The sequence below is a fragment of the Pseudophryne corroboree genome, chromosome 4 (genome assembly GCF_028390025.1).
Source record: "Pseudophryne corroboree isolate aPseCor3 chromosome 4, aPseCor3.hap2, whole genome shotgun sequence".
Taxonomy (NCBI): domain Eukaryota; kingdom Metazoa; phylum Chordata; class Amphibia; order Anura; family Myobatrachidae; genus Pseudophryne; species Pseudophryne corroboree.
The window spans coordinates 311,984,212-312,011,036 of NC_086447.1; the positions used below are offsets into that span (position 1 = coordinate 311,984,212).

Genomic DNA, 26,825 nt, shown 5'->3' on the forward strand with positions numbered 1-26,825 from the left:
ACCTCTCTCAAAGCTGTGATACACATTCCCCTGTGCAAACAACAGTTTATAATCAGCTTTCTCAAGAAATTCTATGATCGCACAGCATACAGGATTGCATTCACAAGCTGTGTCACGCCCATGAAATGCCTGCGTTTGTGTCACCACTCCCCCATTACCTCCCACAAATGCTCCCTGTCAATCATTTTGTGAATAAATCCTCGCTGCAACCGCTGCCGCGAGTCCATTGCGACACATGCACAGTGTGACTTAAACACATCCGCAGTAGCAACAAAACGCTCCAATGCGCACATCAACATTGTGTTCTGAATCAGGCGGAGGATCAAGGTTCTTGTACCCAAGCCCTACATTTTGTGTATAGCTTTTCTATGCATATGGATTTATGGATTTGGTTATACTGGTAATTACAGTATGTCTTAGATTAAAATGCATATAACCATTCATAAATAAATGCCAGACCCAGCTTGTATTTTATGCTTATTATTTTTCTCTGTGCGTTATAAAGAAAATATAATTTCATCAACATACATGGAACAGCAAAACTACATTTCCTATAAATATACATACAGTACCACACAGGAACAAAGTGTGGCAGCGTTAAAAAAACAGATACATATGTCAAAATCCTTCATTCTCTAAGACAAAAATACTAATCCCACCCAGTGATATGTTTTAGTAACAGATCACTGTGGCAGGGATTGTGCAGTAATTGTGTTCTTTAAAGCAGCATTATTTAGTTTCATTACCTTCTTAGAAGTTCCGCATTATGGATTGTGTGGAATAGTAGAAGCGAAAGGGCAGTAAACTGCTGCCCTGAGTCTCATCTAATGTGGTAACTGGAGCCAAGAGACAGATGGGCAGATTCATCAAACTCTGTTAAGGGTTAATACCCGATATGGCATTACCTGACAAGGATCTTAATAAGGTTTAACAACAGAGAACAGGTGCAGCAATAGAGCTGAATGAATCTGTCCCATAAGTAACAGGAAAAGAGGAGAAAATTATACTACATGTATCACATGTATAATTATAAAATTGAATCAGTAACAGCAGATACATAGGAAAGCTTTTTATATAATTCCCAAAGTAAATAGTAGTAGTTCATGAAACAAATAAGGGATGATCTCCATTAAGAAATTACTGGCCAAAGTCCCATAGTATTTTCTTGCTGTTGTCACTGTACCTAGAGCAGCAAAGGATTTAAGTGCAAAGTGAAGAAATATAAAAACTTACCTATTGAGAGAAAAAAAAAAACAATTCATTGCACAGTAATTCATTAAATGCCCCTTAGCAACAAACTATTAAGAGAAATGATTGGTTAATGTTTGTTGTTGCAAACACAGCAATTAGTCCTTGAGCATTCAACAGTAAAACACAATATAGAAGTTTTGGAACCATGCTTGGAACTACATGTTGTACATGTCTGAACTATCTTTAGTGTTCCCACTTTACTCATGTATAGATGGTGGGCAAAAAAAAACTTGAAGAAAACTTGTGTACAGTAAATGAAGGACTCCAAGTATACTGAAAGCAAGGGCTTCCACCCAGTTGTAGCTTGTGTGTTCATTAAGCAAAGTACATCCCAGCGTGGTCAATCTCATGTTCTTGACTGGCCTGGCATCCTATAATTATAACTAGTACTGCTGTAAGAAGACTGTGACTTTAAAGAAAGGATAATATCTGGGATGCGTTTTGCAGGACCTCTAATGGCAAAGATAGGTCAACTTGCTAATGTTTTATAAGCAGCTGAGGTGAAGGTGATGTCAGTATGGAACTTCAAGGGAAAATATTGTCAGCAAAAGTCAGAAGTGCATGTTCCAGAACTGTAAGCAACACATAAAGGTAGAGTGCAATGGCAGATCAACTGCTCATTTCAACCTGTAGCATGATCAGCTTAACCAGAAAAATGGTTCAACTGAATTCCATGAAGCAGTACATTTTAGTTGGGTTCTAGAGCATAAACAGACGATCATCCTCGAAACTGTAAGCTCTCACCAGCAGGGCCACTCTCTGCCCCTTGTCTCATGTCTGCACTTTCTTCATCAACATCATCTGTACTTGTTATCTTTATGTGCAATTGTATTTTATATTATTGTACAGTAACTCTGACTGTTCTGCGCTGCAGAGTTTTGTGACACCTTACAAATAAACAATGATGATCATGAGGATACCTGGCACTCTAGATTTGTGAGTTCAGTGGTCGCAGAAGCACAGACAGCGTACTGCCGAGTTACACGGAAACAAGATATGGACGAATTAATCATTCTTACTCAAGTTCTTGACAATAGTCAATTGCACACTTGGTGCCAACAAGCTCTAAATGTTTGTTCCCTACAGTAAAGGTTCTGGTGGTTCATTAACATTGTGGAGGGCATTTTGCTTGCACAGTATGGGTACAGTCATTCCTTTAGAAGGCAGGGTCAATACTATACACTACTTAGTGGTACGTAGTGGTCATCTTCATCCCATTTCTTCCCTGGTAGGAGGGAGTTTCTTCCAGGAGGGCAATGTCCTATCCAAATGCTTTTGGTTATTACTTTATCATACTTTGGTTTGTAAAGTATGATGTTATCCATACAGCATGGTCTTGTCAGTTCCCAACTTTAATCCCAGTCAAACTTTTATCGGATATTCTGTAATACCACATGGAAAAGTGATTTCCACAGGCACCAGCTGAGTGACTTTCATGTGCAAACCTCCAGCAAAATTCTAGCTAATGAAGCCATTGCCTTTTATCTTTGTTTCCATTTTTTTTATCCACTGCTTGTACAACCCACTACAGACATGTAACATCTCATAAACAGTGTTCTTTGGAATAAAAGCTACCAAGCCCACAGTGTAAAGAATACATAGTAGTGTGAGGTTGTGAAAAGGGATATCCATTTGAGATGCACAATTAGCAATCACCATTTCCATAACCTGATGCTGCAGAATCACGTAACAGTATTGCGTCTTTTATGGTTACCTTATAACTATTTAAATAAAACATGATAAGGTCTAGTCATTTCTTCAGTATAAAAGAGCCAAACATAGTGCATTAAATTTACCCTCCAGAGCTTCAAAGTCTCATTGTTTAGCATTTGAAATACCTCCACCTTATGAAATGGCTGTAAGGAAAAATGGTAATAAAAATAAATAAATAATTAAAGCAACAGCGTAAAAACACAACTTGATAGTGGTTACTTCACTACATGTATCCCAAATTTTCCATCTCGCTGCGGTAACGCTGCTCAGAAACTTTGCTTTTGTGCTGCTTTGTCTCCAGATGCTGCCTGAACTCTAGCTCTTCGCTGGCTCCTGCATTGCACATTGAACAGTAAAACTGTCCACTGGGGGTTACGCACATAGCCAGGTCCCTAGGAATTCTCTGACGAGAACGGGGATTGAAATATGGACCTAAAGGGAAAAAAAATGTATATTAAAGTCAGTATAATACACAGTTAACTTGGCAAAAGTATGTCGACCTTCCAAAAAACACCAGGCAATACAATATATTTTCATTTGGGTGCCACAGTACAAAGACAAAGAGAATGGTCTGGTCCATTAACTTGAAAGTGACATATTAATAAAAAGACTTATCTCCATGTAGAGTCCTAGGTTAACATGCAATGCTTTAATAATTTCATGAACATTGTTCTGTCCAAATTGGTACACAAGTCAAACAACCTTACAATATGGGTGGAAATATCAATAGCAGGGGACATATAAAATGTACACGTAAGTACAAGAAATTGCAACTTCTCAGTTTTAGGAAGAGAAAGTTTTCACTCCTAAAATCTTTAACACCTCCAAGGCCCTGCCCTGGTGACCAGCTATCTGACCCTAAACTGTGATCCACTACGAACTAGTATTGGCTACATTTACAACTTTTCATATGAAGACCAACTGTAATTGCAACGCCCAAACATGGGATGCAGTTAGGTTGCCGGCAGTCGGAATACCGGCGGCCAGGATACCAACGCCAGAATCCCGACCGCTGACAATGCCGCCACCCGAAATGCCGGCTAACAGTGGCTATTCCCACTCGTGGGTGTCCGCGACACCCATAGATTGGAAATAGAACCTGTGGCGAGAGCAGCAAGCCACCGGGACAGAACCAGGGTGGTGTTGACCACTAATGGTCGACATGGTCATTAGGTTGACATGGTCACTAGGTCGACATGGAAAAAGGTTGACATGGTTTTTATTACTGTTTTTGGTGTTTTCTTCGTAAAGTGACTTCCCCTAGAAGCCGTGACAGCCCAGTAACCCATGAAACCCATCAGTCCTCTACAGCCATTGATCCTTTCTGGATCCCATCTGGCAGGCACCTAGGAGAGGAATTCTGTGCCGATCAGTTCCTGTATCACTATGAAGTATGCAGCTCGTGTGTCCCGCTCTGCTACATTGCCTGTGTGTGTGATTGTAGCAGCTGGGGGAGGGAGCCAAGAAGCAGAGGGACTGGTAGGTCCCTCTGTGAGCACCAGCTGCTGGATTCTCTTCCAGCAGCCCTGCACCGTGAGCTTTTTGACTGGTCGCACCTGATGTGACCATGTCAGGGATAACCCAGCCTGGTGTGGTTGCATCTGATACAACCACGGCAGGCAAGTGGTTACATAAATTTCAATAAAAGCTAAGGGCTTCAACACTCCCAGAAATGTTCTCTGTTGTTTGCTAACTTTTCAAAACTTAACAGTACTTTTATTTTTCTCGGGAAGCTCATTTCCCAAGCAGCGCCCTCTACCCTCGTGTTTTTCCTTTTCTTACTTACTGTAAACTATCTTCTACTCCATACTCCCTACAATGACACCTAATCCTTGGTTTCTGCCACCCTGGTGCTTACATAAGTGTCTTGTCCACTGCTGCAGAAATGTTTCAGAACACAGTCCCTTTAGTTGTTTTTTGTTTTCATATATAACATGCCAACTGCAATAGTGTTCAGTAACTTTAAATTATGCTATGAATTCACCCTGAGTCTGATTGCACCAATGATTTTTTTACTGTTGTGTGTGGTTTATGCAAGATTACATTTGAATACTGGGTTGGGTCTAATATGGCTGTGGTTAGAAAACCATCGTGGCAACCTGATGAGGAGAATCCCGACAAGGGCAAGGTAGGTATAGTTGCCTTTTCCCAATGCCCCCTAACCCTAACTCTCCCTCCCCACAGCCTAAACCTAACAACTCCCCCCCCCTCCCTCCCCAAGGCCCTACCCTGACCCTCCCTTGTGGTGCCTAAAACCTAACACCTCCGTCCTACAGCATAAACCTAGAACACACAGGGCTTACCTCTCCAGCGGCCTGGCAATCTCTGGTTTGGGATTCCAGCACCTGGAACGTCATCCTAGTCGGAATGTCAGTGCCAGCTTTCCGAACAGTGTCGGGATTCCGGCGTCAGTGTTTCGACTGCCAGGATCCCGACCAGATCCCAGAATACCAAGCATTGTGTTTACTTGTTGTATCACTCCCTACTTTCGAAGCTCACAAATCCATAATAAGGAAGCATTATTAAATAAGTCTCCACTTAGGCAGCAGTCAGATTTGTTGGTTCCACTTTCACAGCAGTTACTGCTGGGAGAGGCCAAAATAACTTCAAAGGTCACATCCTTGTAGAAAAACAGACTTTGCTGGGTCATTGTTTCTATGAATAGAGGCATAAGGTTGACCTGTTTTTGGACAATCAATTAAAAGCTAAAAAGGATTCCCAAACTATTTTAGTTATCGAGAACAAAAAGAGAAACCAGGGCTGTACTGGCCATTTGGCAAATGCCAGAAGGGTCGATGGACTGTTGGGTCGGTCCAGCCACACAGAAAGCCGGGATAGCCCCATGTAGCGCAGCTTCCAGCTCTCTCTTTTGCTCCCTCGCCCGAAGTGCTTGTCTGTAAGAAAGAAGGGGGCGTGCTGCAAGTGTCGTCCCCCCAGACTCGCAGTACATCCCCATGAGAAGTGTCCACGTCCATTGTGACGTGCACCGCACCCCAATGCCAGGGCCAAAAAGCAGCTCTAGTCCAGCAATGAGAGCAACATAAGAATAATAATTCTTTTTTAAATCACTCTGTAATCTTTGAAAGCCCAACTCGCCCCTTCATTCCTTCCATGATACAAACTTATTTGGACACCTGCTGACTTCAGAGAACGATCGTCCCTCCATTCTCACACTAAATTGCAAAAAGTCACCCTGGCCTTTAAGTCCCAACAGTTTTTGTATGTACCAGACCCTGAAGGTTTCTCAATGTAATATTACGGAATTTTCCTCACTTTTCCCCCCACATTTAACGCAGCTGTTTAACACTATTATGTATGGATAAAAGTTCAATAAAAAAAAAAACCACCAGGTCCATTAATATTGTCATTCCAAAGACCAATAAAGACTTTACTTTGTGTGCCAGTTATAGGCCTATTTATTTGCGGAACACAGATGTGAACATTTTTTCTTTGAAACTATTCTATAGGCCTAATGCCTACATGAAGGGAGATGGGCTTAAAACTATTTTTTTTTAATCTAACAGAAACTAGATACCACTTATAATGTATCTTATAAGCATGTTCCTTTACTTACACTTCTGTATCCAAGATGCTCTGCCTGGCCACATACACAATTACATACACTTACTGTACCACATGTTCTTGCATAGTATGAATATCTAAAAGTGTACAAAATCCATCTGTCTTTTTTTTTTTTTTTTACTTTATTGCTGCTTTTACCGGTTTGTTTTCTATTATTTGTTATTTTATTGTTTCTTTGTATTTTTTTTTTTTTGTAAATGAAAAACATTAACTGTTCATTTTGTGTGGTTACAAATAGTCTGCTGGGTACGATAAACAAAGTAATGAGATTGTAAATGACCACAATTTCCTTCAATAATAGCATTGTACCAGATGTGCCCACGGGACAGTGGTTCCCAAACTTTTTAAAATCATGCCACCCTAGAGTATCAGAATTTTTTTCACAGCACCCCTGGGTCAAATGTTTCTTATTGAGAAATTTAGAAAGAAATATTAAATTAAGTAAATTGTGTTTATTTTATTGTTGGGTTCAGTTATGCAGTGAAGGACAAGATTTGCTTCTGTTTGTCTGAATATGTTATGATTGGTAGCTACTAGCGCTGGTTTTCCCTATTACTCTCACCATAAATAACTGAATTGGTCCTGGACCAATAAACCAAGGCACCCCTGCAAGTACACAAAGGCACCCCAGCACACAGTTTGAGGACCACTGCCCTAGGGTCTTTTAGTTTATATTATTAAGTCCTATGTGTACAAACAAGAAGTTAATAGTATAATAATAAAAATGTATTATATTCTAAAAATATGTATTATTTCTATAAAATTCTTTTAAAATAAAAAACAACAACAATCTTTAAGTAGTAGTAGTTATTTCCCAAATTGTAGATGTTTTAGCTAAATTCTGATACTTTCACAATTAAAACAACCATAAAATTGAAATGCAAAAGCAGCAGTTGGCCACACTTCTACTTTCTTGGTTATGGAATCTAATCTGAAAATACATGCTGAAGCACTCCTAAATGTACACTCTTGAGCCAGAAAGGAGCACTTCAGAACCCTCCTGTTTGTTTAAATACAATATGGAGTATATATTTTCATTTCATTTGGGCTCATCAATGCAATGCATTTCATTTCATCAAATTAAAAGTCCACTTAAAGAAACACATAAAATATACATTTTTATTTTTGTTTTAAACTGCAAACAGTGAAGGAACAGAAATCTACCATATGGTTTATCAGCGATATCATTAAAAATAACTGTGATTAAGAACTGTTACTGCAAACTTGGCATGCTTTACGAACATTAGGCACAATTTTAATTAAGAGAATGGAAATATTCAAGTCTGGTACAGTTCTGTTATGGTAATCTTAGAAGTTAATAGATAATAGATTATTTTTTTTTGTAACGTCAAGGGAATGTTACATTTCGGTAAAAGACTGTAAAAGAAATAACTTTTTTATACTGGTCAAGTCTTTCAGTTTGAAACACAGACCTCTTCCTACTAAATATTGATTGAATACGGTTTATGTCCTATATTTTGCATACATTATATAGGAGGCAGTTAATTTAAATTCAAATACATTTTCTGCAATGTGCTTGTCACTGTACAATATGCATTTAACATCCCCAAGACGAGCAGATCCTTCATCTGTTACCATGGTAACAGTAACCCATTACTCGGAGGTCTATTCTCAGAACCAGTCTGGACAAGTCTCCCTGAATGCATACCTGTATTATTCTGTACAGAACAGACATTTCTTCGATTCTGCATCATCTTATGTTCACTGCCTTCTTTCCGCGTTCTCCTTTTGCCTTCTGCAGAGTCCCTGATTGTGATAAAATTACAATAATACGCGGTATTGCTGATGAAAATGCAACACTTCATTATCTGCTGCTTACTTATATACATGCAACAAGAACTATCTTATTATAGAAACGATGCTGAAAACCAATGAAGCTATTTTTAGCTCATGTTTAAGTTGGTTACTGGGAGTGAAGAAACCACATGGGTTATACATCAGCTGGATGATTTCCGATGTCGATAAGATCGATCAAAACCGCCGATCGGCAGACATCAATGATCATCGATAAGTTGGGAAATCAGGGGATTATAGTAAGTTACAAATCCCTGAAATCGCCAATCATTTTTGTTCAGTATCTGTGAATTGAGGATTTCCAACCGATTGGAATTCCCTGACCCCCCAGACACTGGGCTTTGATCCAATTCTCTCTGATATACAACCCCCATTACTTTTATAAGGAATCTGAGACAATGAAACAGTCTCTTCCATAGTATTACTAGTATACAGATGTAGCCATGCTCATCTTACTGCCATGCGGCACGTTGTATCACGGCATGCTGCATGGTGTGCCAGGCTGCAACTATTCACAGCCAGCGATCGCTCCATTAATTCCATGCAGCAAGCCATGTCCCAGCATGCTGTATCGCAGCAACAATAAGCATGGCTACATCTGTATATCTACAGAGATAGTCCTGTTTTTAGCATGCATGTCCTGTTATATACTGTTTGGCTCCTACACAGTCATTGCTCCTACCTAAGCAATTACTATAAAAATACAAAAGATAAAAGTAATACAATTTAGATAAAACAGTGTTGGTATGAATCAGTAATCATGCACTTTACATTACAAATCTACACTCCGAATGCTTTCAATATTTACTTCTACTCACAGGGGCTGTTGAACATAAGCCCACTCGCTGAGTGTATCTTGTGTAAATTCACACACAAATGTGCTATGCAGTCACACACAATTAGCACTCACTGACCCCTGCTACTGGAGAGGTGAAACAGGAGTGGGAAGAGGAACCCTCATTTAGGGAGCAGGCGCACGTACTCGCTGATGATGATGATGACTAAAGGTAACCCAGGCTTGTATGCTGCTGAAGCAGAAATGGCTGCATCTCCAGAGGATGAGAATTCTCCATATACAGTATCGGCATAATCACAATATTTTACATGCATGTTTCTTTTGAGTAATATACACTCCACTGCGCAGTGCTCACAACATTGACGTTGTGTCCATCTGTGAATCAGGCCCATTGCTGATACTGAGGCTCTTTAATGGTTATCAACAATTACAGATGCCCAGAAACCCTACAGTACAAGAAATTATTTAGCCAAATGTAAAAAGACAATCTGTAATGACATAATATGTTTGAATACAAAATTTGCTTGCATTTATCTATCCATGCTCAGAACTAGTAGTCATGGTGACATGTACACCTACATAATGGCATTTGCTGGGGTCTCCGCTAGACGTAACCTTTTGGCATGGTTCTTTCCTTGGTAGTGTGCTTGAGCGACCACTGGGGAGCTGAACGAGGCATCACACAGTTTGCAGTAGTCATTTTCAGTGGCAAGAATCACACGCCCGCCAGATTTTGGGGCTGTTACCTGGATCAATTACAATAAATGATTTTATTCTTAGACTACATAAGTTATCATTTTGTCAAAATCCACATTTGCTAAACAATTAAAATAATTTATAGCAAAAAAAAAACAAAAAACATTACCACAAATATTCTAATGCTGCATACTTACAGGTTTTTATAGATGTGTAGATGTTGCCCATAGCAACCAATAATACTGGATTCTACTTATGATTTATCTAGCACCTTCTATTAAATAATAGCTAGAATCTGATTGGTTGCTATGGGCAACCTCTCCACTTCCATTAACCCGCACTTTAGTAACTATATCCCCTCATTAAAGAAAAAGCGTTAAAGAAGGCACTTCCATTCAGTACCATACACTCTGAGGAAACACCACCTAAATGGGCAAGGAGCCGGTAATCAGATCTAATGATCTTCCTAAAGGTGCCCATACACTACTAGGAAGAGGTATCGGATGCACTCCGTCGCATGCGATACCCCTTCAACTACCCGCCTGTCGCTGGCACATGAGTCCAGGTCACCTCACTCATGATGTGCTAACGTTAGATCACATGCGATCTAACGTTAAAGCACATAAGGGGAGATGAACGAAGCAGTGAAAAGAGTGAAGTGAGCCAGTGGAGAAGTTTACCATGGCAACCAATCAGCACTGAAGTAACATTTATAATTTGTATATTATCGAATTATACAGTAGCTGATTGGTTTCCATGGGCAACTTCTCCACTGACTGACTACACTTTTTTCACTGCTTAGTACATCTTCCACATAACTGCAAGCGACAGGGCCAGATCTTACTTGCTGCAGGTAAGATCTGAAAACCCTGCTTACGACCCCCCGGGAACGCACCTTAAATCGCAATCATAAGTGGACCACGCATGATGTGGTTCACTTACTCACGATACGTCGGCCCTATGTGTCGATATCGTGCCCCTTCATCCTAGTGTATGGGCAACTTAACCCTTTTAAATGTTTCAACGCCAAAGAAAAACAAAACAAACCTACAAAAAAAAAAATAAGTCTCATCTATACATTTAGAGTTGCATCCACTTAAGGCAAATACAGAAATTAATTTACATGCCTCCTAAAAAGTGTAAATATGAACTTTTTAGTATTTATTAAAAGAGGCATTTCTTTGAAATTAAGAATTAAGTCATGGTGCCCTCTTGTGGCCGATGCTTAATACTTATGACTGTTCTATGATATCTACAGATTAAAACTAACTTTTTTTTAAATAGTATAAAGATATTAAAATGGTAACTTTTCATAGACAGAATATACAATCTCGCATAACATGCTACATCTATGTAAAAGGAAAAGTCAAAATATTTCCAGTACAATGGCTTGCATTCTAAAGAGTGAAGTTAATGACCCTCTCCTGGAGTTCCTGCCATTTTAGATTTTGTGCTTATTCTTGCCTTCCTCCTGGAACCAGTGCATGAACAGGCGCATACAGAGACCCACCTGTACAGGTGAATTTCATATAGGCATGCCTTTATAGGCGCATTTTCTATACACGTACCTAGGTAGTGGCATTTTATGTATTCGCACCCAGATAGGCCTCTGCTGAGTAAAATGATATGCTGCATGCCTATATTCTGTGTGTAATTGTGGCTGTATCTGTATCTGAAAATGCCACATTCAGGAAAACGCTGAAGCATAGAATTTTGAATGCAAATACAGTTGCAGGCACACACAGAATATAGGGACGCTGCATATTATTTTAATCAACAGAAGCAGCTTGTGCATCCGATTGCGTTATTTTGCATCTAAGACGCATTTTTTGTAGAAAAAATTGCAAAAAAAGATGCTTGGTGCTACCGAGTCACATGGCACTCACACGTTATGTGTAACGTGACCTATAGTGAACAGAACAAAGATGCAAGAGGACACATCTGTAGCTGCGGAATCCCATACTACAAGTGACCCACCCTCTAGAACATGATTCCTGTTTCTTTTGGGTACCCTCGTACACTAGCCAGTTTATCTTAGGGGTCACTTTAAAATGATCTTAGGAGTAGTTAATAAATGTACATTCTTTTCAAATACTTTGCTATAGATACAGCTCCAAATGACTGTATAATGGGGGTAATTCAGATTGCTAGAGGTTTTTCCAGCACTGTAATCAGGTCAGAACTGCGCAAGCGTATGCACCACAATGCGAAGGCGCGTCACACAGGTACAAAGTGGTTTGTTGCTCTGCAATGGGTTTGTGCAAAGAATCCATTCACACGGGCGATCGCAAGGTGATTGACAGGAAGAAGGCGTTTGTGGGTGTCAACTGACCGTTTTCTGGGAGTGGTTGGAAAAACGCAGGCATTCCCTATCGTTTGCAGGGCGGGTGACTGACGTCAATTTCGGTCCTGGACAGGCTGAAGTGATTGCAGCGGCTGAGTAAGTCCAGCTAGCGAGCGATCAGGTTTGAATTACCCCCAATTTAAACACTTGACAATCTATCCTGAAATGTTTTTAGTCAGAAGCCTGTATACTAAGCTTACAAGATGCCTTTCATTTACTACTGGGTCACCAATGGCAATTTCTGAACAGAAAGTGCATGGCTCAGCACACCAAGAAGGCGATATCTGCAGGATGATAACATTGCATCTCCTGATGAGGCCACATGCAGAAAAAAAAAAAAAAAGTAAGAGTAAGAGCTTTTACAGGTGAGTCTGCAGGCAGCTGTTAGGATCCCTTTTTCCTATGACAGAGCTTATTTTTGTGGGTACGCTAGCAGCGCAGGTAATTTGGAGCTGTCCTATACTTTCATTGGTGCAGTTTTGTTTTACCACATGGGTGCAACTGATGAAGTATATTTATATACAGTACACACAATTACTCAACTAATAAAGGAACACGTGATACATTTAACAAAGGGGGTAATTCAGATAAGATCGCAGCAGCAAATTTGTTAGCTAATAGGCAAAACCATGAGCACTGCAGGGGGGGCAGATATAACATGTGCAGAGAAAGTTAGATTTAGGTGGGTTACATTGTTTCTGTTCAGGTAAATACTGTCTGCTTTATTTTTACACTGCAATTTAGATTTCAGTTTGCACACACCCCACCCAAATCTAAAGGCCCATACACACTTGACGATAAAATGAGCGACGTCGTTCATTTCAGCCCTCATCAACGACGTCGCTCATTATATCGTCAAGTGTGTATGCATCTGACGACCACCGATGCGCGGCCCCGCGGGACGTTAACGACCCTCGCTAATCTGTGGAGCATGTATGCTCAATTTCCACTATGGTCGTTACCAACCAGAGACGTCGTTGAATGTGTATCGTGTGAACGACCAACGACCAAGCCACTATTCACCAGCCCTGTTCCCAGCTCATTATTTTAATAAACTGTTCAGCTTGGATGCTTCAACGATGAATGGTCTTTGGTCGTTGGTAGTGTGTATGCTCATGTCGTTTGCTCAGCTGTTCAAGGGAAGTTCAAGGGAAGTCGTTAACGACGTGTGCATCGTCAAGTGTGTATGGGCCTTAACTCTCTCTGCACATGTTATATCTGCCCCCCCCCTGCAGTGCACATGGTTTTGCACATTAGCTAACAAATTTGCAGCTGCGATCAGATCTGAATTAGGCCCACAGTACAGAAATTGTGTATTTGTTCTTTCTACAATAACTATTTCCGACGGGACTTACAATTCTTCAAAAGATTTTAGATTCTAGCGTGTTATCCTAAAATCAGGACTATTGCTGTACCCTGTGTATGCACAAGGTAGAACACTAGGCATATTTATGCAAATAGAAATGTACTGCAGAAGCACCACACTCTAGTCATTTATCTTTACTAGGGCCATAGCCAAAATGCTTGTTAACAGAGGTATTTTGGATATCGGATGTTTCCGTATGTTGGAATATTTGCATATTATAATGAGATATCTTGGGGATGGGACCCATGTCTAAACACAGAATGCACTGTTTCATGTATACCTAATACACACAGTCCAAAGGTAATTTGATACAATATTTTTAATAATTTTGTGCATCCATCAGAAATCAAAGGTGTCACTATCTCAGACATAGTCAAAAAAAATCTGTATTTGAGAATTTTGCATATGGAAGACAAACTGTATATGAATGCTTAATTTATATTTACAATTGATTTGTGACATGATCCTTTCGCAAAAAGCTACATATTTCACTGGGTGATCCGTGCACATATGTGGCAATGCACCACTACCAGTGTTCAGTACATGAAACATCTTAGCCAATCACTTACATTTGGTGAGGAAGAGCCAGGTGATACAGTCTCTATAGAATGGCTCAATCTTGATGAAGCAGGACAACTACTTGATGCACGGTAATTGCGTAATTTCTTGCTGTGGTTTTTGCCCTAAAAAATTATAGTGTTGATAATAAAAATGTCAATAAGTGCTCACTTTACTTTCTATTTTATATCTAAAATAAAAACATAATGGGTGGGATGTAATGAAGTCCGAGTTTAGCGGACGTGCAGTATGCAGGCTGAACTCAGACTTTTTTTTTAAAGGGGCAATCATTTACAAGGCTAAACCATGTCTTGTAAATGACTGCCCCTTTAAAAAATGTCCGAGTTCGGCCAGCATCAAGCACGGTCGCTAAACTCTGACTTTATTACATCCCAGCCCATATCAGTATAAAAAGACTTAATCCATTTCTCTAAAAGTTAAAAGTCTACTGTTATGTGTCGTTTTGAATTTATAGTAAAGTATTAAATAAAAACATAAAAATGAACTTAAGATTTATTGAGAACGGTCTACACCCCTTAACCCCTTCTCTGCAGAGGACGAGTGGGACTTATCCTCCAGATATACAAGACTGACAGAGAGCTCCGCATATCCTGCAGTAAGGGGCTAAAGCAGAGGTTCCTAAACGTGGCCCTCAAGGCACCCTAATGGTCCAGCATTTAAGTATATCCATGGCTCAGCATAGATGGTTAAATCAAATTGACTGAGGTACTTAAGTCACCTGTGGCCAAGCATGGATATACATCAACCTCTGGGCTAAAGAAAAAAAATGTTTTTACCTATCCCCCACCAGTTTTGCAGACTGCTGGGGAAGCCAGGCAGCTACTAGGCCAGATCACCTAGCGCGTCTACGCAACTTTTGTAAAGTAAAAAAAAAAAATGAAAGGGTGGGTGGAGGGCGGGCTTTACTTCCCAAAGCCCACCACGTAGAACTAGAGAGAGTCCACTCTTTCTAATGTTGTGGCCACAGAAAAGCTAATGTCACCAGACATTAACCCCCTTCACTATAGAAAAATAATGTAGTCCAGGTATGGGGGAAGATCTCCCCCAATCTGGATACTAATAATTAAGGGGGATACCCTCTTTTAAATGTTAAGGCCCCTTCATACTTATTGTAGGCAATGCTACCCCACGCTACTGAAAACATATTTTCTGTATACGAGTGGGAGGACACTATGGGGGGTATATAATTAGGTAAATTTTTTTCACCTAGGCAAAAAAATCGACTTTTTGCTATTCTTAGGGCGAATAGGGATTCGCCCTATTCAATAGCAGGGACCTAGGCGAAAAAGTCAGCAGGAGCAAAAAACATGTGGATCGGCGAATACACATGTTTTCTCACCTGCGCTGGTGAAAATGCAGGCCATTTTTGCAGATTTTGAGGCATTATTCACCAATGCCTTTTCACACAAACAAAAAGGTGAAAAGGCATTGGCAAAAATGCCTTAAAAACAGGTGAAAATGGCCTGCAATTGAATAGGCAGGGGGGTGAATTCAACAGCAGATTACTGGAGATAATTGAATACCCCCCTATGTGCCCAATCACGCAAAAAACTGCACCTGTAGAAAGGTACATAAAAGGTCCATAAAATTATGTGTCTCGTAAACATCTCTGACCACCAGACAACATAACACCACGCTATCAAAAATATGCCCTATCTCCACCATACTGGCCCACACACGCACATATGCGGTTAAAAGTTTTGGAAAGGTGGGAGCCTTTAGACAGTGTGGCTCCTTAGTAGTTATTGCCTGGTGATCACCAGACAATGGCCCTCATTCCGAGTTGTTCGCTAGCTGCTTTTAGCAGCCGTGCAAACGCTAAGCCGCCGCCCTCTGGGAGTGTATCTTAGCTTAGCAGAAGTGCGAACAAAAGGATTGCAGCGCTGCTACAAAAAAAGATTCTGCAGTTTCTGAGCAGCTCGAGACCTACTCCTAGCTTGCAACACTGCAGACTATTTAGTTCCTGTTTTGAAGTCACGAACACGCCCTGCGTTCGCCCAGTCACGCCTACGTTTCCCCAGCCACACCTGCGTTTTTATCTGGCATGCCTGCGTTTTTACACACACTCGCCCCGAAAACGGTCAGTTACCTCCCAGAAACACCCACTTTCTGTCAATCACTCTGCGGCCAGCAGTGCGAATGAAAAGCGTCGCTAGAGCTTGTGTGAAACTGTAACGGCCGTTGTGAAAGTACGTTTCGCATGCGCATTGCGCCGCATGCGCAGAATTGCCATTTTTTTGCCTGATCGTGGCGCAGCGACCGAAAACAGCTAGCGATCAACTCGGAATGACCACCTATGACTGAAGCAATACACAAAAAACCTAACATTTTTCACAGACAGAGGGGGATATAAATCTCTTATGACAGTGGGTATGCGAGACCGGTGGTCAGGATCCTGGCGGTCAGCATACCGTCGCCGGGATCCCGACCATCAGTATGCCGACAGGGGGCGAGCGCAACAAAGACCCCTGCGGACTCGCTCAGCTTGCCACGCTGCAGGCTCGGTGGCTGGCTACAGGTTCTATTCCCACTCCATGGGTGACGTGGACACCCAGGGGATAGGAATAGCCCTCAACCCCTTGTCGGCATTCTGGCTGTCGGGATCCCGGCATCACCCCATATATCCCCAACTCGTTTAAAAAAAAAAAAAGAATTTCATTTCAAGTGCAGATTTATTTTGCCAAAACCTACATACTATACAGATGTGTCCTCATACATCACTGATGCAGTCACGCCAAACAGCCCTTCTCAGCCCGCCTGGTCCCGAGAGGCCCTGCTAGCATTAGGCATCTTTTTGCTAACAATGATTCTTAGTCCCAGTTTGATATGCAACATTTGCATATCTGTGTGTGACAGAGTCTCATAATCTGTATATGAAGTGCTACGATGCAGCGGTTACAGTTTTTTCCATGCCAAGTTCCATTGTGCTTGTATAAGACTGAGTTGCACACAGATATATACAGTGTCTCATATCAGATTAATCAGCACAGTCTCCTGGTGTGTAGCTGCATCGCACTGTGAGTAAGTATGGGTACACAGCAGGACGATTTTGTCCCGATGGCCCAGATTTTGATGCGTTGTGCGAGCGATTGGATGGGAATCGTTGCAGAAATGTGCTCGCGCGTCGGATCGGAGATCTTGACTGCTGCAGTTAAGATCACACGATCCGATGCACGGTGAATACATGTCACAGTGCATCGGATCGGTATCGGGAGACCCACTCTCTGCTTCCTGTGCGCATCTGCAGCGCATCAGGCAGCAGGGAGCTGGCGGGGAAGGGGGGGGATCGGACCATGATCAGCTAGTGATCGTGGTCTGAGCTGCGTCGCGCTGGTGTGTAGGCACCCTTAGATGCATTTTTGCCTTCCCCCCCAAAAAAAAATACCCAGCTCACTCACGCCAGGCATCTCGCACTGTGTGGCGCATTGAGGCTGGATTTATGAAAACACATATGTAGAGTTTATTTACAAAGATTTGAATTGTGCTTATGCCTGACATTTAAAAGGGCAATGCTTTTACTAGCAAGACACAGCTAGTAAATTAATTGCCCTATTAAATACAGGGCATAAACACAAAGGCCCTCATTCCGAGTTGATCGCTAGCTGCCTTTGTTCGCAGCGCAGCGATCAGGTAAAAAAATCAGCACTTCTGCGCATGCGTATGATGCGCAGTGCGCACGTGTGACATACTTTCACAAAAGCCCATGCAGTTTCACACAAGGTCTAGCGACGCTTTTCAGTCGCACTGCTGATCGTTGAGTGATTGACAGGAAGTGGGTGTTTCTGGGTGGTAACTGACCGTTTTCGCGAAGTGTGTGTAAAAACGCAGGCGTGCCAGATAAAAACGCAGGAGTGGCTGGCCGAACACAGGGCGTGTTTGTGACGTCAAAACAGGAAGTAAATAGTCTGAAGTGATCGCAAGGTAGGAGTAGGTCTGGAGCTTTTTTGTAGCCGCTGTGCGATCCTTTCGTTCGCACTTCTGCTAAGCTAAGATACACTCCCAGAGGGCTGCGGCTTAGCGTTTGCACGGCTGCTAAAAGCAGCTAGTGAGCGAACAACTCGGAATGAGGGCCTAAGCACGGGGTTTCACAACTCAACACTTCGTAAATAAACCCAATAGAATCCTCATAGTTACTATTTTGGAAAGGAGGATTATTGGTGAAACAAGAACCACTAAATATTTAGAATGAAAAATATACCAATGGTATATTTCTGAAAATACAAAGAATACTTTCTGAAAACAGTCTTCCGTAAGGACCATGGGGAATAGACGGGCTCCGCAGGAGACATGGGCACTAAAAAGAACTTTAGATATGGGTGTGCACTGGCTCCTCCCTCTATGCCCCTCCTCCAGACCTCAGTTAGAGAAACTGTGCCCAGAGACGACGGACAGTACGAGGAAAGGATTTTTGGTAATCTAAGGGCAAGATTCATACCAGCCCACACCATCCACACCGTATAACATGGGTATACAAACCAGTCAACAGTATGAAACAAAACAGCATCAGCCCGAGACTGATCAAAACCGTAACATAACCCTTATGTAAGCAGAAACTATATACAAGTCTTGCAGAATGTAGTCCGCACTGGGACGGGCACCCAGCATCCTCTACGGACTAGGAGAAAAAGATTTACCGGTAGGTTTAAAATCTTATTTTCTCTAACGTCCTAGAGGATGCTGGGGACTCCGTAAGGACCATGGGGATTATACCAAAGCTCCAAAACGGGCGGGAGAGTGCGGATGACTCTGCAGCACCGATTGAGCAAACATGAGGTCCTCATCAGCCAGGGTATCAAACTTGTAGAACTCTGCAAAGGTGTTTGAACCCAAGTCGCTCTTCGGCAAAGCAGTAATGCCGAGACACCTCGGGCAGCCGCCCAGGAAGAGCCCACCTTCCTAGTGGAATGGGCCTTTACAGAATTTGGTAACGGCAATCCAGCCGTAGAATGAGCCTGCTGAATCGTGTTACAGATCCAGCGAGCAATAGTCTGCTTAGAAGCAGGAGCGCCAACCTTGTTGGCTGCATACAGGACAAACAGTGCCTCTGTTTTCCTCACCCGAGCCGTTCTGGCCACATAAATTTTCAATGCCCTGACCACATCAAGGGACTCGGAATCCTCCAAGTCCTGCGTAGCCACAGGCACCACAATAGGTTGGTTCATATGAAAAGATGAAACCACCTTGGGCAAAAACTGAGGACGAGTCCGCAACTCTGCTCTATCCACATGGAAAACCAGATAGAGGCTTTTGTGAGATAAAGCCGCCAATTCAGACACTCGCCTTGCCGATGCCAAGGCCAACAACATGACCACTTTCCAAGTGAGATACTATAATTCCACCATTTTAAGAGGTTCAAACCAGTGAGACTTAAGGAACCGCAACACCACGTTAAGGTCCCAGGGTGCCACTGGAGGTACAAAAGGAGGCTGGATATGCAGCACTCCCTTCACAAAAGTCTGTACTTCCGGAAGAGAAGCCAATTCCTTCTGAAAGAAAATGGATAGGGCCGAAATCTGAACCTTAATGGAGCCTAATTTTAGGCCCAAATTCACTCCATTCTGTAGGAAGTGAATGAAACGGCCCAGATGGAATTCTTCCGGAGGTGCATTTCTGGACTCACACCAAGAGACATACTTCCTCCAAATACGGTGATAATGTTTTGCTGTCACGTCCTTCCTAGCCTTTATCAGAGTAGGAATGACCTCATCCGGAATGCCCTTTTCCGCTAGGATCCAGCGTTCAACCGCCATGCCGTCAAACGCAGCCGCGGTAAGTCTTGGAACAGACAGGGCCCCTGTCGTAACAGGTCCTCTCTGAGAGGAAGAGGCCACGGATCTTCTGTGAGCATTTCCTGCAGATCCGGATACCAGGCCCTTCGAGGCCAATATGGAACAATGAGAATTGTCTGTACTCCTCTTCGTCTTATGATTCTCAATATCTTGGAGATGAGAGGAAGAGGAGGAAACACATAGACCGACTGGAACACCCACGGTGTCACCAGGGCGTCCACTGCTACCGCCTGAGGGTCCCCTGACCTGGCGCAATACCTCGGTAGCTTTTTGTTGAGGCGTCACGCCATCATGTCTATCTGAGGCAGTCCCCACTGACTTGCAATCTCTGCGAAGAATTCCTGATAAAGTCCCCACTCTCCTGGATGTAGATCGTGTCTGCTGAGGAAGTCTGCTTCCCAGTTGTCCACTCCCGGAATGAAGACTGCTGTCAGAGCGCTTACATGATTTTCCGCCCAGCCATTGCCACTCTTCTCTTTGTTCCGCCTTGGCGGTTTACATGAGCCACTGCGGTGATGTTGTCTGACTGAATCAGAACCGGTAGGTCGCGAAGCAAAGTCTCCGCTTGACGAAGGCCGTTGTATATGGCCCTTAACTCCAGTACGTTGATGTGAAGACAAGCCTCCTGGCTTGACCAGAGACCTTGGAAGTTTCCTCCCTGTGTGACTGCTCCCCAACCTCGGAGGCTCGCGTCCGTGGTTATCAGAACCCAGTCCTGAATGCCGAACCTGCGACCCTCTAGAAGGGGAGCACTTTGCAGCCACCACAGGAGAGATACCCTGGCCCTGGGGAACAGGGTGATCATCTGATGAATCTGTAGATGTGACCCGGACCACTTGTCCAGAAGGTCCCACTGAAAAGTCCTTGCATGGAACCTGCCGAACGGAATGGCCTCGTAAGACGTCACCATCTTTCCCAGAACTCGAGTGCAGTGATGCACCGACATCCTGTTTGGCTTCAAGAGGTCCCTGACCAAACTCATGAGTTCTTGGGCCTTTTCCATCGGGAGATAAACCATTTTCTCTACTGTATCCAGAATCATGCCTAAGAAAGGCAAACGGGTCGTCGGAACCAACTGTGACTTCGGGATATTGAGAATCCAGCCGTGCTGCTGCAACCCCCTCAGGAAAAGCGATACGCTGTTCAGCAACTGCTCTCTTGATCTCGCTTTTATTAGGAGATCGTCCAAGTACGGGATAATTGTGACACCCTGCTTGCGCAGGAGCACCATCATTTCCGCCATTACCTTGGTGAAAATCCTCGGGCCGTGGAGAGCCTAAACGGCAACGTCTGAAATTGGTAATGACAATCCTGTACAGCAAATCTCAGGAACGCCTGATGAGGCGGATATATGGGGACATGAAGGTATGCATCCTTTATGTCCAGGGACACCATATAATCCCCCCCTTCCAGGCTGGCTATGACCGCCCTGAGCGATTCCATCGTGAACTTGAACCTTTTTAAGTATAGGTTTAAGGATTTTAAATTTAAAATGGGTCTGACCGAACCGTCCGGTTTCGGGACCACAAACAGGGTTGAGTAATACCCCATCCCCTGCTGAAGCAGGGGAACCTTGACCACCACTTGTTGAAGACAATTTTTGAATTGCATTTAAAGCTATCTCCCTCTCTGGGGAAGAAGCCGGTAGGGCCGATTTGAAAAAACGGCGAGGAGGCACCTCTTCGAATTCCAGCTTGTAACCCTGGGAAACAATTTCTATTGCCCAGGGATCTACCTGTGAGTGAACCCAGACGTGGCTGAAAAGTCGAAGACGTGCCCCTACTGGGGCGGATTCCCTCAGCGGAGCCCCAGCGTCATGCGGTGTATTTTGTAGAGGCCGGGGAGGACTTCTGCTCCTGGGAACTAGCTGTAGTTGGCAGCTTTTTCCCCCTGCCCTTATCTCTGGCAAGAAAGGAAGATCCCCGTACTCTCTTGGGTTTATGCGATCGAAAGGACTGCATCTGATAATGTGGCGTTTTCTTAGGTTGTGAGGAAACATAAGGCAGAAAAGTTGATTTACCTGCAGTAGCTGTGGAAACCAGGTCCGTGAGACCTTCCCCAAACAATTCCTCACCCTTTTAAGGCAAAACCTCCATATGCCTCTTCGAGTCGGCATCACCCGTCCATTGTCGGGTCCATAGGGCTCGTCTAGCAGAAATCGCCATAGAGTTGGCTCTGGACCCCAGTAGGCCAACGTCTCTCTGAGCATCTCTCATATATAGGACAGCATCCTTAATATGACCCAGGGTCAATAAAATGGTTTCCTTATCCAGCGTATCTATATCAGCAGATAAGGTATCTGTCCACGCTGCTACAGCGCTACAAACCCAAGCCGACGCTATCGCTGGTCTGAGTAATGTACCAGTATGTGTGTAAATTGACTTCAAGGTAGTCTCCTGTCTGCGATCAGCAGGATCCTTGAGGGTTGCGGTATCTTGAGATGGCAGCGCTACCTTTTTGGATAAACGTGTCAACGCTTTGTCCACCCTTGGGGAGGATTCCCACCGTATCCTGTCCTTAGCCGGGAAAGGATACGCCATAAGAATCCTTTTGGGAATCTGCAGTTTTTTGTCCGAAGATTCCCAAGCCTTTTCAAATTACTCGTTCAGCTCATGAGAAGGGGGAAAGGTTACCTCAGGTTTCTTTTCCTTATACATGCACACCCTCGTGTCAGGGACAGAGGGGTCATCTGTGATATGCAACACCTCTTTTATTGCAATAATCATATAATGAATACTTTTAGCCAATTTTGGCTGTAACTTCGCATCTTCATAGTCGACACTGGAGTCAGAATCCGTGTCGGTATCCGTGTCTACAACCTGGGATAGTGGGCGCTTTTGAGACCCAGAAGGCCCCTGCGACATAGTAAAATTACATTCCCTGGACTCTGCTTTGTCCAACCTCTTGTGTAATAAATTCACATTTGCATTTAAAACATTCCACATATCCATCCAGTCAGGTGTCGGCGTTGCCGACGGAGACACCACACTCATTTGCTCTACCTCCTCCCTAGAAGAGCCTTCCGCTTCAGACATGCCGACACACGCGTACCGACACCCCACACACACAGGGAATTCTCTAATCTGGAGACAGGTCCCCCACAAGGCCCTTAGGAGAGACAGAGAGAGAGTATGCCAGCACACACCCAGCGCTAATAACTTTGGAAACCAAAATTCCCAGATAGCGCCTTTTTTTAGCCAACACCCGGGCTTCGTTACAGGTAGCTTACCGAAATCACAGTTCTTACGAGCTGTTCGCACTTGTGACACTCTTGCGAAGGCGGAAAAGCGCATAGACATGATGATACAGGACTTTGTGGTCCGGGGGTACGATGTTACTCAACTACGAACAATTAAGGAGCAAGTGCTAAATATTCCGAGACAAGAACTTCTTGCTATTAAGACATCAAGCCATAAAAATGACAACAGAATACCATTCGTACAGGAATATCATCCTTTCAACCAGCAAAATATGCAGATGGGTAAAAGTTTATGGCCCGTACTTACCGCTGACCCTGACCTTAAATCCATCAAACATTGCAAGCTTATGCCCAGCTATAAACGCAAACGTAATCTCCGTGATATTTTAGTCAGAAATGACACCTCTCATATGGAAAATACCACTCAAAGGACTTTCTTATCACGACAACCGGGGTGCTACAAGTGCTTGGGCTGCACCACCTGTAGATCCATGGAATGTGGTTCTACTTTTAGTCATCCACATTCGGGCAAGCAAATTCGCATTAAACATATCTTGTCCTGTGAAAGTACATTTGTAATCTATTACATTAAGTGTCCATGTGGACTACTCTACATCGGCAAGACCATCCGCCAATTTAAGGAAAGAATGGCATTACATCGCCAAGCCATCCGTTCGGCACTGGAGGGTACCCATCAAGAACAGCCGGTAGCCCGACATTTCCGTGAGGCCAAGCACCCCCTGGCCAGTTTGCGACACAAAATCATTGCCCATGTTCCCTGTGACATCCGAGGGGGGGATCGAGGAGCAGTGTTATTACGCAAGGAAGCCCGTTGGATCTTCGAACTACGGACCTTGGCCCCTTATGGGCTTAATGAATCCAATAATTTAGGTTGTTTTTTGTAATTTTTTCCTGTTTTGACATCATGAGAAATTCTCTGAAGCTTTGTGTCTTATATATATATATATCTCCAGTTATTGTATTTTCAATATACCTTGTAGGGTTGGTGGCCTTCTGTAGTTCCTTAATAGTTATCTGGTACTAGTGGGAACTTGCACTTCTATCATATTCATGAGTTCTGATCTATATTGGGGGATATCCCCATTATGTGTTTACCATAAGAGAATTGGGACCGCTTGGTCTCTTTATATATACAATTATTGGGATAACTTTAAGGTATTAGTTTATACTGGTTATCCACATAATTATGTTATGCTCAGCTCTCATCATATTGTGGATTTGATTTATATTTTTTTCCTTTAAGGTGTTAGACACATGTCTGGATTGTGTTTATGTGTGTTTTTTGATTATGATTTGTTTTTATACTCTCAGCACTGGTGCGGCTAACTCAGACGGGTTACTATGACAACGGCGCCGGAGGGCGCACGTCGCTTGACCGTGACGTCACTAGTCCCCGTCCAGGACCCGCACGTGCTGCGTGGATTAATCTGTATGTGGTGTATGTATTTAAGGTAAGCGGTTTTGTTTTGTATTTGATACTGTCCTGACGAAATTTAAGAAATTAAATGAAACGTTGACATAACAGGCTGCGCCGTCAGCTTTATTTTCTGCTGCCTTTAGGCATGTTATATTAGTCCTGGAGTGCCGTATCTTTCTTTTGGACTATATATATATATATATATATATATATATATATCTTGATTGCGACAAATTATGTGCCCCCCCCCCCCCCTTCTTTAAACCCCTCTGTCACCGTGTTCAGCAGGGGGGCTTCGGTCCCGCTCGAATCCATTCAAAAACTGGCGGGGGATACCCATATACAGCCCGCAGAGCTAATATACCTAGTTTTACCAGTCCCAGAGGTGTAAATTGCTGCCCAGGGCGCCCCCCCTGCGCCCTGCATCCTTACAGTGCCTGCCGTGTGTGTTTTGGGTGGGAGCAATGGCGCGCAGAGTTACCGCTGCGCGTTGCCTCAGTGATGATCTGAAGTCTTCTGCCGCCTCTGAAGTCTTCTATCTTCTTATACTCACCCGGCTTCTATCTTCCGGCTCTGTGAGGAGGACGGCGGCACGGCTCCGGGACGAACAGCTAGGAGAGACCTGCGTTCCGACTCCCTCTGGAGCTAATGGTGTCCAGTAGCCTAAGAAGCAGAGCTTAGCATTTAAGTAGGTCTGCTTCTCTCTCCTCAGTCCCTCGATGCAGGGAGCCTATTGCCAGCAGGCTCCCTGAAAATAAAAAACCTAACAAAAATTCTTTCTTTCAGGAAACTCAGGAGAGCTCCCTGTAGTGCACCCAGTCTCCTCTGGGCACAGTATCAAACTGAGGTCTGGAGGAGGGGCATAGAGGGAGGAGCCAGTGCACACCCATATCTAAAGTTCTTTTTAGTGCCCATGTCTCCTGCGGAGCCCGTCTATTCCCCATGGTCCTTACGGAGTCCCCAGCATCCTCTAGGACGCAAGAGAAAAAAGAAAAAAAAAGGATGAGAAAACGCTCAGCAGTAAAGTTGTTGAATACACATTTCTAGATCCCTATTGTGCCACTTGGGAAATCTTAACTGGAGCATTGTAAGGGCGCTGTAATTCTATATAAGCAAGTTAACATAAGGAATAATAATACATACATACAAAAGCAGACAGATAGACGTGGATGAGCTATAGGCAAGTTGCAGGCACCGCCGTGATTTAGTCGATTTAGCTGCTAGAGTTAAAAGACAAAACCAGGTTGGTTCTACTGCACACATCACCATATATTAAGGTAGCCATCATTACTATTTTTCCACAGCATCTCTATGAGTTACTGGTCACAAAGTGCCTTCGCATCATCGGCTTTGTGATGCACTTCGTAGGCATTGGGCAGAATTGAATCTCCCAAGACCATGGGCGGGATGTAATGCTGTACGAGTTTGGCGGCCATGCGGGATGATGGCCGTACTTTGACGTTTTTTTAAAGGGGCAATCACTTACAAGGCATGCTTTTGCCTTGTAAGTGATTGCCCCTTTAAAATAACATTCAAATTAGGCAGGCATCCTGCACGGCCGCCATTGCATCCCGCCCCACATGTCAAAAAAATGCCACAAAGCTGTATATATGAACTGTTTTTCATATGAAAACCTAACAAAAGAAAATCCTACTTAACAGCAACAAAACCATGGCAATATGTGCTGTGTTAAAGAAGACAGGATGGAAAACTAACACATTGCATGATTTTATTCTCATTTGCTGAATCTTAAAACTGCACTTCTTTCACCTTCAGCACAATGGGGATGGGGGTTTAAGAAATGGAGCATGGGTAAATGCATTGTCCTAAAGGTGGGTACACACTGACTGATATATCAGCTGTTCTATTGAATGGCCGGTATATCGCGGGTCCGTTGGACAGTGTGCACGGACGATATGTCTGTGAACTCCGTCATTCACAGACATATCGCGTTGGCCCCGCAGCATAGCCGACAGCCAATATATAGACCGATATATTGGCACACCGCTGTGTGTGTGTACGAGCAAACAACCGACTGCCCGTACACAAACTGCGGCAGCCGGCGGTGACTGACAGCTAAACTGGGTGGGCGTCCAGTTCATGACGTCAGTCCCTGATGAATCCGTCTATAGATATATCTGCAGATCAATTGATCTGCAGATATATCTATCAGTGTGTACCCACCCTAAATCAACCAACTAGATGTTTGCATTTATTAGATGTGAAATATGACCATTTATTGGATGTGAAATATGAA

The 26,825-nt window shown here is 43.3% G+C and overlaps 1 protein-coding gene across 1 annotated transcript in view; it reads right to left on the reverse strand.

Moving 5' to 3' along the window:
* Positions 1-464: 464 nt before the first annotated feature.
* ZMAT3 (zinc finger matrin-type 3) overlaps positions 465-26,825 on the reverse strand; it is a 119,502-nt gene continuing 93,141 nt past the window's right edge. Inside the window, exons 3-6 of the mRNA XM_063916301.1 lie at positions 14,133-14,246; positions 9,737-9,903; positions 8,216-8,313; positions 465-3,396 (exon numbers count right to left, since the gene is read on the reverse strand). Of these exons, the coding sequence (XP_063772371.1) occupies positions 3,188-3,396; positions 8,216-8,313; positions 9,737-9,903; positions 14,133-14,246 (588 nt within the window). The 3' untranslated portion in view covers positions 465-3,187. The remainder of the gene's footprint in view (positions 3,397-8,215; positions 8,314-9,736; positions 9,904-14,132; positions 14,247-26,825) is intronic.